Source organism: Bufo gargarizans, chromosome 1 (assembly GCF_014858855.1).
Source record: "Bufo gargarizans isolate SCDJY-AF-19 chromosome 1, ASM1485885v1, whole genome shotgun sequence".
NCBI classification, from domain to species: Eukaryota; Metazoa; Chordata; class Amphibia; order Anura; family Bufonidae; genus Bufo; species Bufo gargarizans.
The window spans coordinates 274,385,237-274,405,402 of NC_058080.1; the positions used below are offsets into that span (position 1 = coordinate 274,385,237).

The window sequence follows — 20,166 nt, forward strand, 5'->3', positions numbered from 1 at the left end:
TGAAATGTCTATAGCATCTAAAGATGGTACAGGTACTCCGCTTCATAAAGGAGCAATATGGTTGCGTAGTGCACACTAGCACCAGGATGGTGTATTGGCTACAGCGTCTGGAGAAGTAATACAGTGGCCCGGAACACTCTCCGACTAGGAGGGTGTGTCGAATAAAGCCCCTGGTAATAGTAAAATTACTCCAGCTGAAAAGGAGATACATTGAAACCAGGAAAGTCTGCCAGATACAGCATTTGGCAGTGGTACGAGTACCCCCCTGTGAAGGGGGAGGAGTACGTACCTGGGACACAACAGGGCAGGGATTTCTGCCTGGAAGTGACCCGAGGACACACAGAAGGAGCAGGACCTATTTGAGACAACCCAAGGTCAATTACAGGACGTGGTATCTGAGTGTGAGCGTGCGCAGTTAGCAGAGGAGTCCCTGGGGGGGCAGAGGCGGCTGCATTTGGGCAGGCAAGTGGTCCAATAACTTCAACTTAGATTGGGAGTGTAGGGCTAGATTCCTTATGGCCTGGCACAGGGAAGGGGCCCACGCAGAAATGGGGAGGTAGGGAGCCTGGAGACCAGGCACTGCGCCCAAACAGGGTCAGGCTCACTGCATGGCGACTTTCTAGAGCAACAGGCGCACGAGAAATAGGTGGCAACCCCAAAGGTGGGCTGGGAATGGGGGGACTTCTCAGCATTGCCAGCCAGAAAGCTGGAAGAAAAAGAGAAAAGCATTGCCGAAGGGGTGCTGCAGAAGCGTGCAGGAAGGCTGTATGGGATGGGATGATCTTTGATGCTGGCAAGATGGAGGCCCCGAAGCCGGAGTTAAGTGAAACCTCCGCCCACGGGGCTAAAGCCTGAGCTTCAATGAGATGGGGGGGAAGAGACCCCTCCCAAAAGCCAAGAGGAGCAGGGAGGGGCCAGAGAAAAAAAGCCCGGGAAGCCAGATGGGGGCGAGAGAGGATGTCGCCTAGTCAAGGTAAAGGCAGGGGCCTCGATTAATGAAGCGGATGGAAAAAGTGAGCTGTCAGCAGGACGGAACCGCGGGAAGCGGGGGGCCCTCCGGAAAGGAAAAAAAAAAAAAAACAGGCGTGAGGGGATCCTGAGAAAAAGCAACGCTCAGGCAGAGGGAAAAATGGGGCAAAAGGCGCACCTGGGACAAGACAGAGAAGATGCGGCCTAGTCCCGGCAGAAGCCAAGGACTTAGGTAGAAGGGAAGGCATGGGTGGCCAGGAGGAGAAGGGTTTCCCAGGCCCCCCGAATAAAGTGAAACCTACCCCCTGGCTAAAGGAGGGGAACTAACACGAGACTCCGTGGGACAGGGACGCAGGGGGTAATACTTACCGTCCCACGTCTTCAGGCGCCGCAGGGTCACCCCTTCGGCAAACTCGCACTTACGTAGGATTACTGGCATGCCACTGCGGATACAGTAATGGGGGACTGGGTCACCAGCGAGGTACTCAAAGTACGTGCCCACAGAGGGTGCAACTAAATTGGATATCCACGATGGAGCCCCATCCTGCAGCAGGCAGAGACCTGCAGACAAAAAGAAAAAGGAATAAAATAATAAAAATAAAAAAGCAGCAAGACCTGCAAAAAAACAGCAGGTCATGTCTGCCTCCTACAGACACTAGACTAAAGCTGATTAGCCTAGTGTCTGTGGAGAGGGTATAGCCCACCTGGGGCGAAGCCAACCTTTTTGATATCCAGTGTCGCCTCCTAGTGGTAGCATGGTGCTGTATCCCCCCAATGACATTAACGAGAAAATGCATCTTTGCTTCCCACTGCTGTTAATGGGATGAGTATGATCTTGTGTTGATGAGTGCCACAGTTTCTAATCCTGTCAACCTTTAATACTTTGATAAAGAATCATGTAAGACCTGCTAGAGTGAATAGTCAAAAAAAAAATAATTAAGACTCAAAGACTGATCATAGTCATAGTTTATTCCCACCCAAAAATACTACAAATAAATGTAACTATTTTAATAAATTTAGAACCAAATACAAATCCACTATGCAAGGAGTAAACCCACCAGACATGGCCGTTCTTGAATGAGGAGTAAACAAGACAGCTGACCATTCAATGAACCACCTACCAGTGTCTGTCTAGACATCTAAAAGCCTATGTACATCCTCAAGTTCAGGGATGCCCAACCTGCGGCTCACCAGCTGTTGCAAAACTACAACTCCCAGCATGTCTGGACAGCCTACAGCTGGGCATGTTTGGAGTTGTCATTTTACAACAGCGGAAGGGCCGCAGGTTGAGCATCCCTGCTCTAGTTTTCTCTCATTTCCAAGAGAACTGTGTTCTCGGTATTATCTTAGGCACTTTGATGAAATAAGAACTTGCTGCTGGCTTCTAATTTGAATCCACTCCACTGAAATATTTCCTTCCAGGCCAATAAGTACTGTTGGATTGGTACTCTCTTGAAGAATCCTTGTGTCCGCTGAATTAGTACCAGTTATCTTCTTACATTCAGCAAGGTAACAAATATATAGATATAGGTATTTAAAATAAAGGTCCAATCTTTTAAACAGCCATTTAAAAGAAAATAGAAGTGTTTATACAGTCTAATGTCAGGAGGTGGAGAAATTATTTGAGCGTCCTAAAACAAAAAGACACAAGGGTGTTAACGCAACGGTACGAGAATGTGTAAAAGCATAGGACATAACTATCAATGAATAGTTTATCCACAGAGCAAGAATACAGTCTTCTGAATGCCATCTGTCTCAGCAGAGAGAAGCAAATCACTTTTTTCCACCGAGATACAATCTCACAAATTATTCACAGTCACTTCTATTCTCTTAAAGGGGTATTACCATCTCAGATGATGGGGGAATATCATATCTGATAGGTGAGGGTCCCACCTCTGGGACTTGCACCTACAGTGAGAAGAGATTGTGGAGGGCGCACTGCGCATGTGCAGTGGCCCGATTCCGGAAAACCCGGGGTCCTCTGGCCACCACCTTCCCCGCAAGTAGAAGAGAATGAGGGCATATCCTAGCGATATGTATCCATTGTCAAAGATGGGAATACCCCTTTAATATCACACGTATTTGGGATTTAAAAGGCATTTTATTTTCCTTTTTATCATCACATTTTTAAAACTTTTACGTTTCCATGTGGGAGCACTATTTTTAAAAGCAATTATAATGCTGTGTGTCCCTGCCCGACTTTGACTGTAATGAATTGTACCGACATAATACCGTATAATTCATTACAGCTGATGTCGGTCAGGGTCACGTAGCCCAATAACTGATGTGTGGTCTTTATGTGGTTAAATTTCTCCTCTTCTCAATGGGGGAAGTTTATAAACCTGCATAAAACTGGTACTGCCCGAAAATAAAAATAAAAAAAAGTGTAGGGTACAAAATATACATAAACTTCTTAAATGTATGTATGTATACTAATGCCAGAAGCCTGACTAATGAAACTGGGGAACTGGAATTAGTGATGTGTGAGGAGGACTATCACATAGTGGGAATAACTGAAACAAGGCTGGATGATAGCTATGACTGGGCAGTAAATGTACAGGGTAACAGTCTGTTTAGAAAAAAAAAAAAAATCACCAAAACCGGAGAGGGGGGAGGGGTCTGCCTTTATGTAAAGTCCTGTCTAAAGCCCACACTCCGAGAAGATAAAAGTGAGGGACATGAACATGTGGAGTCACTATGGGTAGAAATACATGGAGGCAAAAACAATAATAAATTACTAATAGGAGTTTATTATAAACCACCACAAAAAATCTGCTACTAAACGAGATAGACGAGGCGGCAAATCATAATGAGGTTGTTATTATAGGGGACTTCAACTACCCAGACTGGGAAACTGAAAGCTGTACGTCTCATAAAGGAAACAGGTTCTTGGCAATAACCAAAGACAAAAAACTTTCCCAACTGGTTCAGGACCCGACTAGAGGCCATACTGGACTTAGTATTAACCAATAGACCTGACAGAACAACAGATGTGCAGGTCACCTGGGAAATGATGACCATAAAGTAATAACCTTCGAATTATCATTCAAAAGAGTGTTTCTTCAGGGAGGAACAAAAAACACAAACTTCAAAAAAGCTAAATTTAGCCAACTAAGAGAGGCCATAGGTCTAACTAACTGGGACAAAGTCCTCAAAAATAAAAATACAGCCACAAAATGGGATATTTTTAAAAGCATCCTAAATTCTAATTGTGAGAGGTACATACCTTATGGGAATAAAAGGTTAAGAAACAAGAAAAAAAAACAATGTGGATAAATAGAACTGTAAAGAAAGCAATAAATGACAAAAAGAAAAGCGTTTAAATCACTAAAACAGGAGGGTAGTAATGAGGAGAAAGCAAAGCTATTAAATATTTTTTTCCTCCACTGTAGTCACTGAAGAAAATAAACTGTCAGATGAAATGCAGAATGTAAAAGTTAATTCCCTATTAAAAGTGCCCTGTCTGACGAAGGAAGTATAGCGGCGTCTTAAAAAGATTAAAATAGACAAATTGCCAGGACCAGATGGCATACACCCCCGTATCCTAAGAGAATTAAGTAATGTCATAGCCAGTGTTAAGGGAAATCTAAATTATTGATATTTTGGATAATACCAATAATTAATATTTATAAATAGGCATGAGTCATCTAGTGATGACTCCGCTTATTTATACCTAAAATAGTTAGATTCTCTATGTTAGCTAGCTAATTGCCTAACTACCTCTGTTGCCTATACACTCCACTGAACTTACACTATGTGCGACTTACTGCTACTACTACGGCGGCACAGAGGATTCAATCAGTGGAAGGGTTCACCGCCCACATGGGTGAATAAAAGGTGATTGTTTATTCATTTATTTCCTGGAGTGCTGCCTATTTTTGCCTATCCTTAGCAGTGGTTTCCTAGCAGATATTCTACCATGAAGGCCTGATTCACACAGTCTCCTCTTAAGGTTTGTACACGGCCGTGTTCCGTGGCCGAGAGCGGACCATGGAAACCCGGCCGGGATTCCTCCTGACAGTATGAGCGCACGGCGTCATTGGTTGCTATGACGCCGTGCGCTCCCTGCTGCCGCCGCAATACAGTAATACACTGGTATGATCTATACCAGTGTATTACTGTACTGTGGCGGCAGCAGGGAGCGCACGGCATCATAGCAACCAATGACGCCGTGCGCTCATACTGTCAGGAGGAATCCCGGCCGGGTTTCCACGGTCCGCTCTCGGCCGCGGAACACGGCCGTGTACATGAGGCCTAACAGTTGTTCTAGAGATGTGTCTGCTGCTAGAACTCTGTGTGGCATTGACCTGGTCTCTAATCTGAGCTGCTGTTAACCTGCGATTTCTGAGGCTGGTGACTCGGATGAACTTATCCTCCGCAGCAGAGGTGACTCTTGGTCTTCCTTTCCTGGGGCGGTCCGCATGTGAGCCAGTTTCTTTGTAGCGCTTGATGGTTTTTGTGACTGCACTTGGGGACACTTTCAAAGTTTTCCCAATTTTTCGGACTGACTGACCTTCATTTCTTAAAGTAATGATGGCCACTCGTTTTTCTTTACTTAGCTGCTTTTTTCTTGCCATAATACAAATTCTAACAGTCTATTCAGTAGGACTATCAGCTGTGTATCCACCGGACTTCTCCACAAGGCAACTGATGGTCCCAACCCCATTTATAAGGCAAGAAATCCCACTTATTAAACCTGACAGGGCACACCTGTGAAGTGAAAACCATTTCAGGTGACTACCTCTTGAAGCTCAACAAGAGAATGCCATGAGTGTGCAAAGCAGTAATCAAAGCAGAAGGTGGCTACTTTGAAGAACCTAGAATATGACATATTTTCAGTTGTTTCACACTTTTTTGTTATGTATATAATTCCACATGTGTTAATTCATAGTTTTGATGCCTTTAATGTGAATCTACAATTTTCACAGTCATGAAAATAAAGAAAACTCTTTGAATGAGAAGGTGTGTCCAAACTTTTGGTCTGTGGTATAATATAATTATATATATATATATATATATATATATATATATATATATATATATATATATATATATATATATATATATATATACACACATACATACACATACATACACACACACACACACATATACATATATACACACACATATACACCAATACCTGGGCCTATACTGGCCATACAGGGCGAATATATATTAAAAGGGCATATATACATATATTATCATAATACTCCTTCCCTCTACAGCCAGACCCTTATTTCTGATATTTGCGGACTCTATACTGACAGGGAATGTTCCACAGGATTAGTGCATAGCAAATGTAGTGCCAATATTCAAAAAGGGTCCAAAAACAGAGCCTGGAAAATATAAGTTTAACATCTGTTGTGGGTAAACTGTTTGAAGGTTTTCTAAGAGATGCTATCTTGGAGTACCTCAAGGAAAACAAGTAAATAACACCATATCAGCATGGCTTCATGGAGGGACCGGTCATGTCAAACTAATTTAATCAGTTTCTATGAGGAGGTAAGTTCTAGACTTGACAGCGGCGAATCAATGGATGTCGTGTATCTGGACTTCTCCAAAGCATTTGACACTGTACCACATAAAAGGTTAGTATATAAAATGAGAATGCTCGGACTGGGAGAAAACGTTTGTATGTGGGTAAGTAACTGGCAAAGTGATCGAAAACAGAGGGTGGTTATTAACGGTACACACTCAGATTGGGTCACTGTCACTAGTGGGGTACCTCAGGGGTCAGTATTGGGCCCTATTCTCTTCAATATATTTATTATTGATCATGTAGAAGGCTTGCACAGTAAAATATTAATTTTTGCAGGTGACACTAAACTATGTAAAGTAAGTGACACTGAAGAGGACAGTATACTACTACAGAGCGATCTGGATAGACTGGAGGCTTGGGCAGATAAGGTTTAACACTGACAAATGTAAGGTTATGCACATGGGAAGGAATAATGCAAGTCACCCGTAAAAACTAAATGGTAAAACACTGGGTAACACTGACATGGAAAAGGACCTAGGAATTTTAGTTAACAGCAAACTAAGCAGTAAAAACCAGTGTCAGGCAGCTGCTACCAAGGAGAATAAGATAATGGGTTGGATCAAAAGGGGGATAGATGCCCATGATGAGAACATAGTCCTACCACTTTACAAATCACTAGTCAGACCACACAGGGAGTACTGTGTACATTTCTGGGCTCCTGTGAACAAGGCAGACATAGCAGAGCTGGAGAGGGTACAGAGGAGGGTAACTAAAGTAATAACTGGAATGGGTGGACTACAGTACCCTGAAAGATTATCAACATTAGGGTTATTCAGTTTAGGGTACTTTCACACTTGCGTTATTCTTTTCCGGCATTGAGTTCCTTCCTAGGGGCTCAATACCGGAAAAGAACTGATCAGTTTTATCCCCATGCTTTCTGAATGGAGAGTAATCCGTTAAGGATGCATCAGGATGTCTTCTGTTCAGTCTTTTTGACTTTTCAGGACGGAGATAATACTGCAGCATGCTGCGGTTTATCTCGGGCCCAAAAAACTGAACACTTGCCTGAATGCCGGATCTGACATTTTTTTCCCATAGGAATGTATTAGTGCCGAATCCTGTATTCAAATTGCCGCATTGACGGATCCGGAATTCTGGTCTGCACATACGCAGACCTTTAAAAATGTTAAAAAATAAATACTGGATCGGTTTTGCCTGATGACACCGGAAAAACGGATCCGGTATTGCAATGCATTTTTCAGAATGATCAGGATCCTGATCAGCCTGAAAAATGCCTGGTCAGTCAGAAAAAATTACATGCATTTGCATACAGTTTGCCTGATCAGGCAGGCAGTTCAGGCAACGGAACTGCCTGCCAGAATCAAACAACGCAAATGTGAAAGTACCCTTAGAAAAAAAGACGACTGAAGGGAGATCTAATTACTATGCATAAATATATCAGGGGTCAGTACAGAGATCTATCCCATCAGCTATTTATCCCCAGGACTGACTGTGACAAGGGGACATCCTCTGCGTCTGGAGGAAAGAAGGTTTGTACACAAACATAGAAGAGGATTCTTTACGGTAAGAGCAGTGAGACTATGGAGCTCTCTGCCTGAGGAGGTGGTGATGGTGAGTACAATACAGGAATTCAAGAGGGGCCTGGATGTATTTCTGGAGTGTAATAATATTACAGGCTATAGCTACTAGAGAGGGGTCGTTGATCCAGGGAGTTATTCTGATTGCCTGATTGGAGTCGGGAAGGAATTTTTTTATTCCCCTAAAGTGGGGAAAATTGGCTTCTACCTCACATTTTCTATTTTTTTTTTGCCTTCCTCTGGATCAACTTGTAGGATAACAGGCCGAACTGGATGGACAGATGTCTTTTTTCGGCCTTATATACTAAGTTATACTTACTGGCTAAAACCCGCTCTGCTCGAGCACCACCACTGCAGTCATTATGTCATGTTCTTGGCTGCGGCGAAACGTATACTGTACACTGCACATGACTGCTGCAGCCATCCGCTGGCCTCAGAGGTATATGGAATGTGATCAATGAAGTCAGTGAATGGCTGCAGCAGTCATGTAAACAAATGGGTTTGAACCAGTTAGCATAACTTCAAATTAATGCCTTCCGTTTAGTCTTGAAAAAAAAACTTTTAAAGTGGATTTTTGTTGCAAATATTTCACAATATGCATTGTATATCGCAGACTGCAAGGTCCATCCACATGTACCGTACAGCCAGTATGAGCAGTTTTCATAAATGAAGCGGTTCAGGTGAATGTCTGCCTGACAAATATTTTCCAACCTAGTGCAGGTAAGAAAATAAAAGCAGCACTGTGACTTCGGTGGTGTACATTGTACACAAGGAAATAATCTAAATATTAATGTTAGTAATACCTTTTTAATGTGCACAACACTGTCAAAACAGATTTCATTTACCATCTGGTGACGAATTCAGGAACAGTTCTAAGTATCCTTGTTCTAGAATGGGAAAATAATATATGGTAGTTACAAGTTGAATATATACACATTTTTAATAAATACTAGTGCATCTCAATAAATCAGAATCTCTGAAAAGTTAATTTCTGTAATTCCGTATAAAAAGTGAAACTCATATATACAGTGCCTTGCAAAATTATTCACACCCTTGACTTTTTTTTTCGTGTTTTGGTGCCTCACAACCTGGAATTAACATGGATTGTTTGAGGATTTGCATCATGTAATTTACAGAACATGTCCACAACTTTGACTTTTTTTTATTTTTATTGTGAAGCAAACAACAAATAGGACAAAATAACAAAAAAAAGTCAATGTGCAGTAGAGCTACCTTTTGCAGCAATCACAGCTCCAAGTCGCTTTGGATAAGTCTCTATGAGCTTGCCACATCTTACCAGTGGGATTTTTGCCCATTCCGCCTTGCAAAACTGCTCCAGCTCCTTCAAGTTGGATGGTTTGCCCTTGTGAACAGCAATCTTTAATTCTGACCACAGATTTTCTATTGGATTGAGATCTGGGCTTTGACTAGGGCGGCCATTTACATTTACATGTTTCCCCTTAAACCACTCAAGTGTTGCTTTAGCAGTGTGTTTGGGGTCATTGTCCTGCTGGAAGATGAACCTCCGTCCTAGCCTCAAATCACGCACTGAGTGGTACAGGTTTTATCCCTGTATTTAGCACCATCCGTCTTTGCCTCAACTCTGACCAGTTTCCTAGTCCTGGCTGCTGAAAAACATCCCCACAGCATGATGCTTCCACCACCATGTCTCACTGTGGGGATGGTGTTCTTTGGGTAATGTGATGTGTTGGGCTTGCGCCAGACATAGCGTTTTCTTTGATGGCCGAAAAGTTCAATTTTAGTCTCATCAGACCAGAGCACCTTCCTCCATATATTTTGGAAGTCTCCCACAGGCCTTTTTGCAAACTCACAATGTGCCTTTTTGTTTTTAGGTGAAAGCAATGGTTTTCTTCTGGCCACTTTGCCATAAAGCCCAACTCTATGGAACGTATGGCTTATTGTTGTCCTACGTACAGATACTCCAGTCTCTGCTGTGGAACTCTGCAGCTCCTCTAGGGTTACCTTAGGTCTCTGTGCTGCCTCTCTGATTACTGCCCTCCTTGCCCAGTCCGTGGGTTTTGGTGGGCGGCCATCTCTTGGCAGGTTTGCTGTTGTGCCATGTTCTTTCCATTTGTTTATGATAGATTTGATAGGGCTCCTGGGGATCATCAAAGATTTGGATTTTTATTTTTATTTTTTTTATAACCTAACCCTGACTTGTACTTCTCAATATTATTGTCCCTTACTTGTTTGGAGAGTTCCTTGGTCTTCATAGCAGTGTTTAGTTAGTGATGCCTCTTGCTTAGGGTACTTTCACACTAGTGGCAGGACGGATCCGACAGGCTGTTCACCCTGTCGGATCCGTCCTGCTGCTATTTCGCCGTGCCGCCGCTCCGTCCCCATTGACTATAATGGGGATGGGGCGGAGCTCCGGTGCAGCACAGTCGGTCGCGGTGAGAGGCCGCCGGACTAAAAAGTACTGCATGTCCGACCTTTACAGTCCGGCGGCCTCTCACCGCGAACTGCTGTGCTGGAGCTCCACCCCAGTCCCCATTATAGTCAATGGGGACGGAGCTGCGGTCCGGCGAAATATCGGTAGGACGGATTTGACAGGGTGAACAGATCCGTCCTGCCGCTCAGGTGTTTTTCAAAACAATTATTACTTACCGGTAGTTTGATTTTCCTGAGCCCATGACGGCACCACAAGAGAGGATCCGCCCCCAAAGACAGGAAACCTGCAGAATAAAAGGGCGGACACTCTCTTCCCAATTTAGTGTGATATCAAAGCATCGGAGGAAGTCTGCCAATATAGTGTTAGATGATGAATCATAATTTTTATTTTTTTTAATGCAACACCCCTGCGAGTATTAAAGAACCAAGATAACCCAATAGGGAGAGAATATAAGGGTGCTGTCATGGGCTCTGGAAAATCAAATTACCGGTAAGTAATCATAATTTTTCCCTTCGTCAATGGCAACACTACGATAGATTTACTGGAGGAAAAATCAGGGTGGGAGAGTAGAAAGAAGCATCTTTTACCCAAAGGACGAGCCCGAAGGAGAGGAGTTCATATCAAGCTGATATGAAGTGTTTGAAAAAGGTTGAAGGAGAAGACCAGGTAGCTGCTCTGCAAATATCCTCTATGGGAACAGAGGATCTTTACGCCCAGGAGGTAGCAACTGCCCTGGTAGAATGTGCCTTAAGACCCACCGGAGGAGACAACCCAGAAGCAACATAAGACAAAAGATATAGTAGAGACAATCCATCTAGCGATATAAAACTTTTTGTGGCCGCCTTTTACTTATTCACTCCTTGAAAGAGTACAAAGAGTGAAGAAGATCTGCGTCAGTCTTTAGTGCGAGATAGGTAAATAATTAATAATGTCTAGGCAGTGAAGAGATTTTTATTTTTCTGACCCAGGGTTTCTAAACAGTGAAGGGAGAACAATCTCCTGGGACCTATGAAAATTGAAAACGACTTTTGGAAGAAAAGCCGAATCAAAACTTTATCCTCTAAAATAGTGGTATATGGAGGATTAATGGAGATGGCCTGAATCTCATTAATCCTACGAGCAGATGTTAAGGCTATTAGAAGGCACAACTTCAAGGTGAGACATTTAATGGATATGGTCTCTAAAGGCGGAAATCGAGGTCGAGTTAGAGCCCTTAACACAAGATTTAAATGCCAGGGAGGAGGTCTAGTGGAAGTTGTTGGGGTGAATCTGGCTACTGCTCTAAAGAACCTGGACACCCATGGGACCCCTGCTGTCCTGATCAAACAAAGCTGACAGAGCCGAAACGTGTACCTTCAAAGTACTACTTGCTTGCAGGGTGGATAAAAAGCATCGGATTTTTGTATATAAAATGCTTTTTGAGGAAAATATATTAGCATCCAAAAGGTTATTCCATAATGAAATAAAGATTAGTGTTTGAAATTGCAGAAGGCCTTGATGGTAAGGTGTGTCTTTTTGCTGATGACACAAAGCTTTGTAAAAGGGTTGATGTTCCTGGAGGGATACACCAAATGGAAAAGGATTTAGGAAAACTAGAGGAATAGTCAAACATCTGGCAACTAAAATTTAATGTTGATAAGTGCAAGATAATGCACCTGGGACGTAAAAACCCAAGAGCAGAATATAAAATCAGTAATACAGTCCTAACCTCAGTATCTGAGGAAAGGGATTTAGGGGTCATTATTTCAGAAGACTTAAAAGGTAGGCAGACAATGTCACAGAGCAGCAGGAAATGCTAGCAGAATGCTTGGGTGTATAGGGAAAGGCATTACCAGTAGAAAGAGGGAGGTGCTCATGCCGCTCTACAGAGCATTAGTAAGACCTCATTTGGAGTATTGTGCGCAGTACTGGAGACCATATCTCCAGAAGGATATTGATACTTTGGAGAGAGTTCAGAGAAGAGCTACTAAACTAGGACATGGATTGCAGGATAAAAAAAAACTTACCAGGAAAGATTAAAGGACCTTAACATGTATAGCTTGGAAGAAAGACGAGACAGAGGGGATATGATAGAAACTTTTAAATACATAAAGGGAATCAACAAGGTGAAAGAGGAGAGAATATTTAAAAGAAGAAAAACTGCTACAAGAGGACATAGTTTTAAATTAGAGGGGCAAAGGTTTAAAAGTAATATCAGGAAGTAATACTTTACTGAGAGAGTAGTGGATGCATGGAATAGCCTTCCTGCAGAAGTGGTAGCTGCAAATACAGTGAAGGAGTTTAAGCATGCATGGGATAGTCATAAGGCCATCCTTCATATAAGATAGGGACAAGGGCTATTCATAGTATTCAGTATATTGGGCAGACTAGATGGGCCAAATGGTTCTTATCTGCCGACACATTCTAGGTTTCTATATGTGTAATTTCTTCGGTAAATAAATTCCATTATCTATTCACAATGTCTTGCTCTTCCATAGGTTTTTATAAGATTATTGGGCAGTTTATCTGCCTACAAGATATTATCACAGATGATTGGTTTACTTTTGCAGTTCTCAACACTGAATTTGACTCAGCAGAGATCACATGCCTCTTCTTCACAGCAAAAATTTTATAACATGAACAGAGTTGAGAAAAATACCTTAATCCTAACTTCTACAAACCTATGAATACAAAATCAACCTAATCAAACTAATATGAAAAGTAGTTATTCTAAAAATCTGCATCTACTTGCATATTATAAAGTTATACCAGCAAGAATTAGTCTTTATGTAGAAAACTATGATTTAAATCAAGCCTGACTAGTGATTTAAATCATTTTGATTTAAATCAAATCCCCCCTGCTTGCTAGCCCTAAATCCAGTCCCTTCTGAAGGAACTCTAAAATTCGACGAATAAGAGCAGAAGAGGGGAGGTCATTAATCTGGATCTAGGAATTTTTGCCAAACCCTAGCATAAATAGCCACAGTCACTTTTTTTCCTACTTTTATTTTTATATACTAGGCCTTGGCTCTATAGATTCCAGAACTCAGGAAGAACCCAGGGATCCAATATTGACATGATTCTGAGCCAAAATGAGGCAATGAGAATTACACTCGCCCCATCTTCCCCGATTATCCGTAAAACACAAGGAATCAAGGGAAGAGGAGGAAAGGCGTAAGCTAGGGGGAAAATTCCAGTTCTGAAGGAAAGCATCTATCCCACAAGAGGATCCCGCAGGGTCTAGGGGGAAGAATCTCTTGACCTTGCTGTTATGGTAAGTAGCAAAGAGGTAGATGTCTGGTTGTCCCCAGAGGGCCGTTATTTTCTTGAAAATGAATTGGTCTAGAGTCCATTTGCCCCGAGAGAAAAAAAAAATAAATGGCGACTCAGGAAGTCTGCCTGTCCATTTTCCACACCTTTGATATGTACTGCCGAGATCGAGGCACAGTCTTTTTTTGCTAATAGGAGGATTTTCTGAGCTTCCTGCATCAGAGTTCTGCACCTTGTGCCCCTGTTTGTTCAGATACGAGACTACTGTCTTGTTGTCTATCATGACCCCGAGATATTTTCCTCTTATTCTTGTGAGGATAGAGCTCATTGCAAGGCGTACCGCAGTTAGTTCTTTTAGGTTGGAGGATCCTCTTACATGGATATCCCTCCAATGACCCCACCCCCAGGGGCTTGCGGCTGTAGTTAGTAAAGCAAAATGTTAAAGGTAACCCCCTATTCTCACTGCAACTCTTTTTGATGCTCTAGAAAGATTGGGACATGATAATATGCATCTTTGAGATCGAGTACTGCCATGAAACAGTGAGGAGGAAAGAGGTTTATGGCTGATTTTATAGTTTCCATTTTGAACTTTATCTGTAAAAACCCTCAAGGACCCGTCGTTTTTTTTCACTAAAAACGGGGGAAGAGTAAAACCCCTCGCCTTCTTCCGCTTTTGTTACTGGCACTAAAACAGATTTTTCTACTAATTTTAGCACCTCGCTTTCCATGGCCGAATTTCCTAGAGCCGAGGCCTGATCTTTTGTAATTAAGAAATTCTAGTTTTAATCCGTTGTGAATGGTGTCTAGTATCCATGAACTTGAAGAAATCTGGGACCAGGCAGGGAAAAAATGTTTTCAATCTGCCCCCTACCCGACATCTGGTGTCATTGCTGGTCTTTCTTTTTGTCTCCAAAGGATTGGTTGAAAAGGAATTACTACCTCTCCTTTGGTTCGAAAATCTGTCCTCCCTGGATTTGTCTCCTAAAGGGACAAAAAGGAGGTTGGACCCATTTTGGGGGGGGGGGGGGGGGAGATTGGGAAAATTCTTTGTCAGCCGCTTTATCTAGAAAGTCATCTAGAGTTGGTCCAAAAAGGTACTACCCTTCACAAGGGACCCCACATAGTTTATTTTTAGATGGTAAGTCTCCCACCCAATTTTTTTGCTGGAGTGCTCTACGGGCTGAGTTAGACAAAGTGGCAGATCTGGCCGCCAGTCTAACAGAGTCAGCTGAGGCGTCCGCCAAGAAGTCATCTGCTCTTTTTTTTTTTTTTATAGTTGGCAATGCTGATAAAATTTATTCCCCGGGGCATCTATTTTTAAATTGATTTTCTAATTCAGAGAGCCATACTATCAAAGAAAGGGCCGTACAAGTAGAGGCTATGCTCAGTCTGAACGAAGAAGTAGATGCTTTCCATGCTCATTTTAAAAAGTTATCAGCTTTTTTTTGTCCAGTGGGTCCTTTAATATCCCCATAACATCGAAGGGAAGAGCCATCTTCCTAGATACTTTAGAAATGGCTTTAGAAATTCTTGGTGCTTTATCCCATGTGGCACACTCTCGCTCTTTGAAGGGATATTTACATTTAAGATTTTTAGATATGTAAACTTTTCTGTTAGGTTTTTTCCATTCTCCTTTGATTAAAGCTAAAACATTTTTATGAACCAGAAAGGTGCTATGGTGTCTAGATTCTAGCCCCCCCAAACATAATATCCTGGATGGACCTGGGTTCTTTTGTCTCTTCAATGCATATTAGTTGAATGTACAGCTTTTAGGAGTTTCTCTGTGTCTTCTATAGGGAAACAGGGTCTACCACTTATTTCACCTTCTTCAGAAGACAATAGGGATGAATCATCAGACTGCCCATATAATGAGGAATGTATGTCGTCTTCACCAGAATCAGACTAAATATGTTCCTGCACAGTATTATGTCGTCTTATTTTGGACTCTTTTTAAATAACGTAGAATTAACTTCCTATTTGACTAGTGCCTGAAGACATTTGTAAAAGGATGGCGATTCTTCTGCCACCGTTTTATCAATACATGGCTGACACATCCTCTTCTCCCATTCAGATGACAACCCAGTTTTACACAGAACACATTCCTTGTGCTTCTCTCTGCTGATTAGTATATATCAGCAGAGAGAAGCACAATATTATGCCCAGAGCACTCACCCCTTCAGAGGTACCAAGGCTGGAGGGACTGCAGACTCTTCCATGCGCTTATCCTCCTCCATGCTGCTTCTGTTACTACATCAGAGCGCTGCTAAGACGTCGGCTTTCCATCCACAGTGCGCCCTCATAGGCGCTTCTTTGATGATGTCACGTCCGAAGCGCGTGCTGGTCACATGACACATGCCTCTCTCCCTGGCCTAACTCCTTGCCAGAATCTCCTCCTCCTCCCCCTGGGTTCCGGAAGTCCGTGCCTCAAATGCATCACCGATGCCGCCAGGCACGGCATGCTCCAGCACACAAAGTACTACCCTCTCAGGAGTTTTGCTGTGCCTCTGCCCGGCAAAGATGCCGCAATATAATCCCGGGAATGGCAGGTACGACGGGGAGAAATTCAGCCCACTATAGGGGTCAGGGGTCCCCACCACCAGAGGGAGGGAACCTGAAAGTAAAAAAACTGCAGGCTTCCCCAGAGACAGGAAACCACACTGAATTGGGAGGAGAGTGTCCACCCTTTTATTCGGCAGGTTTCCTGTCTGTGGGGGGCGAATGCTCTCTCTTGTGGTGCTGTAATGGGCGAAGGGAAAAAAGGTGTGTGTATATGTAATGAGAGATCATGCGAGACTTAGATTGCACACAGGTGGACATCATTTCACTAATTATGTGACTTCAAGGTAATTGGTTGCACAAGGGGTGAATACATATGCACATGCCAATTTTCTGTTTTCTATTCCTATACAATAGTTGTATTATGTATTTCTCTCATTTCACTTCACCAACTTAGACTATTGTGCTCTGATCCATCACATAAAATTCAGATTAACAAAACATTTAACTTAATGTAACAAAATACGGAAAAAAAATACGTTTGCAAGGCACTGTAGATTCATTACAGAGAGAGTGATCCATTTCAATCGTTTATTTTTAGGTTGATGATTAGGATGGCCTACAGCTAATGAAAACCCAAAAGGCAGTATATCAGAAAATTTGAATATTGTGGTGTCATTTTCTAACACAAAACACCTGCAAAGGAGTCCTAAGCCTTTAAATGGTCCCTCAGTCTGGTTCAGTATGCTACACAATCATGGGGAAGACTGCTGAGTTGATAGTTGTCCAGAAGATAGTAATTGACATCCTTCACAAGTGCTGTATCTAAGTATTTTAATGGAAAGCTGAGTGAAGGGAAAACCAAATTACGTACCGGTAATTCCCTTTTCATGAATCCTCCATGACGGCATACCATGAGAGATGACCCGCCTCCAACCAGGTAGGGACAGGAAGTATAAGTTTGACTCTCCTCCGGCTCCTCCTCAGTGTCTTTCTGGATCGACAGCCTAGAGAGTGTTCTTTCGAATCTTTTTTTTTTTTTTTTTGCACACCATCACACACACCATCACCTATGTGTAGGCCTATCATATTCTTATGAACGTATATATATTATATATATATATATATATATATATATAAATAATAAAAATATATGTATTTTTTTTTTTTTTTTTCTAAGGGTGGGAAACCCCTATGCAGTCATGGAGGATTCATGAAAAGGGAATTACCGGTACGTAATTTAGTTTTTCCCTTTCATCCTCCATGACGGCATACCATGAGATATAACATATTAACAACTTAGGGGGGGATTATAGCTTGAAGGACTTTCCTCCCAAAGGCTAGATCTTGACCTGCCTTAACATGGATTCTGTAATGTTTAATAAAAGTATTAGGGCTAGACCAGGTGGCTGCCCTACAAATTTGCTCTAAGGAAGCGTTTGCCCTCTCTGCCCAAGAGGCCGAAACCGATCTCGTAGAATGGGCTGTAAAGGCTTCAGGAGGTGATTTCCCTAGCGCTTTATATGAATCTGAGATCGCCGTCTTAATCCATCTTGAAATGGTATTTTTTGTTGCTCTCTGCCCTTTGTTTATGCCATGAAACTGAACAAACAAGGAGTCCGTCTTTCTGAAAGCCTTCGTGGCCTCTAAATATATAAGCACTGCTCTCCGCACATCCAATTTATGAAACCTCTCCTCCCCTTCTGTTTTCGGGTCGTCGCAAAACGAGGGAACCAATATCTCTTCTTGCCTGTGAAAATTAGACACAACTTTGGGAAGGAAGGAGTTGTCCAATTTAAACGTAATTCTATCTGCAGAGATAACACAGAAAGGTTCATTAATTTTCAGGGCCTGGATTTCACTAACCCTGCGGGCTGATGTAATTGCTACTAAGAACAGGGTTTTAAGTGTTATATATTTTATAGAGACGGATGATAAAGGTTCAAAGGGGCTTTCTGTTAAGCCTGATAAAACTAAATTAAGATCCCATGGTGGAGTCATAGCTTTCAATGACGGTCTCAGTCTATCTGCCCCTTTAAGGAATCTGACAACCCAAGAATGATTGGCAATTTTTTCATCGAAAACTGCACTAAGGGCTGATACGTGAACCCTCAGAGTATTGGGACGAAGACCTTTCTCCAGCCCAGACTGTAAGAAACCTAGAACTGAAAGGACTGAAAATTTTTCAGGGGATACTTTTTCTTTTACACACCAGGTATTAAAAGCTCTCCAAACCTTATTATAGATCTTAGAGGTTGTCTCCTTTCTACTGGCCGACATAGTATTGATGACGGGATCTGTCAGGCCTTTAGCTTTTAAGATCAACCTTTCAGGTTCCAAGCTGCCAAATGCAGCTTTTCCACCTCGGGATGGAGAAGTGGACCCTGCGACAACAAATCCTGATCCCAAGGAAGGATCCATGGACTTTGGATTGACATGATCTTCAAAAGAGGAAACCATGATTTTTTGGGCCATAAGGGAGCTATCAAAATAACATGGGCATTGTCTTGCCTTATCTTCTTTATCACTCGGGACATTAGTTGCAGGGGGGGGGGGGAAGGCATAAGCTAGATGGAACCTCCATTTTATTGAAAAGGCATCTATGCCTTCGCTTTTGTCTCTTGGATTGAGGGAAAAGAAGCGGTCTACTTTTGCGTTTGTGGCTGAAGCAAAGAGGTCTATTTGGGGAACTCCCCACTTTTGGGTTATTTGGAGAAAAACTTCTTCCTTTAGACTCCACTCTGTTCGACATATCTTGACCCTGCTTAGGAAGTCTGCTTTCACATTTAAGCTTCCTTTTAAATGGACTGCTGAAAGGGATCTTATATTTCCTTCTGCCCAGGAAAAAATCTTTTCTGTTATTTGGCTCAGACATAGGCTTCTTGTTCCGCCCTGATGGTTTAAATACGCTACCACTGTGGTGTTGTCTGATCTTATTTGGACATCCTTTCCCTCTATGTCTTGCCTCGCCACTTTTATGGCCTCCCAAACTGCCATCAATTCCTTTTGGTTTGAGGACCAAGTCTTCTGGTGGTTTACCCAAGCCCCCTGGAAATAGTGATGAGAGTAATGCGCTCCCCACCCCCAAGGACTTGCATCTGTAGTGATGAAAACCTGTTCCTCCGTGTTCCACGGAATTCCCTGGCATAGGTGGTTTACTTGCTTCCACCACTGAAGACTCTGGTTCACCGAAACAGGAACCAGAACAGTCTGTTCCAACGAGCTCTGGCTTCTGTCCCAGCAGGCCAGTGTCCACTGCTGTAGAATTCGAGAGTGGAACTGAGCCCACTTTACTGCAGGGATGCAAGAGGTCAGGGTCCCTTGTAGTCTCATAGCCTCTCGTATCGAACAGGATGGATGACTCTGAAACCGTGAGACCTTTTCTACCACTCCAGAGACTTTTTGTTCTGTAAGAGACGTCTTCTGACAAGTGGTGTCTAGGGAGAGACCCAAGAAAATTATTTCCTGGGACGGGACTGGCTTTGATTTTTCCCAATTTATTAGCCATCCCGCCAGATACAGCGTCTGGCAGATCACAAAGAGATTGTTCTCTAGTGACTGTTTTGACTCGCCTACTATCAGTAGGTCGTCTAAATACGGAATGATCAAGATATTCCTCCTTCTCAGGTGGGCCACTAGTTCCAGCATCACCTTTGTGAAGACCCTGGGGGCCGAGGTTATCCCAAAGGGTAATACCTGGAACTGAAAATGGAACAGAACTTTCCCCAAATAAACCGCTATCCGCAGGAATTTTTGGGACTGTTAGCACCGGAATGTGGTAGTATGCGTCTCTTAAGTCTAGGGAGGCTAAGAAGTCTCCCTTTTTCAGCAGATTCACGGTTGATCTTATTGTCTCCATTTTGAATTTGTTGTACTGTATGAATTTGTTTAAGTTTTTTAGGTTTATTATTAACCGAAATTTCCCGTCTGGTTTCTTTACTAGAAAAACGGTTGAATAA

General features: G+C 42.6%; 1 protein-coding gene across 3 annotated transcripts in view; it reads right to left on the reverse strand.

Moving 5' to 3' along the window:
• Positions 1 to 1,917: 1,917 nt before the first annotated feature.
• GRSF1 (G-rich RNA sequence binding factor 1) overlaps positions 1,918 to 20,166 on the reverse strand; it is a 37,693-nt gene continuing 19,444 nt past the window's right edge. For 2 of the 3 annotated variants that reach the window (XM_044303502.1, XM_044303519.1), the window contains 2 exons: positions 8,895 to 8,936; positions 1,918 to 2,600 (listed from right to left, as the gene is read on the reverse strand). In XM_044303502.1, coding sequence (XP_044159437.1) covers positions 2,572 to 2,600; positions 8,895 to 8,936 — 71 coding nt within the window. In that variant the 3' untranslated portion in view covers positions 1,918 to 2,571. Of the gene's footprint in view, positions 2,601 to 8,852; positions 8,937 to 20,166 lie in introns of all 3 variants that reach the window. The other variant, XM_044303510.1, reaches the window with a different exon arrangement.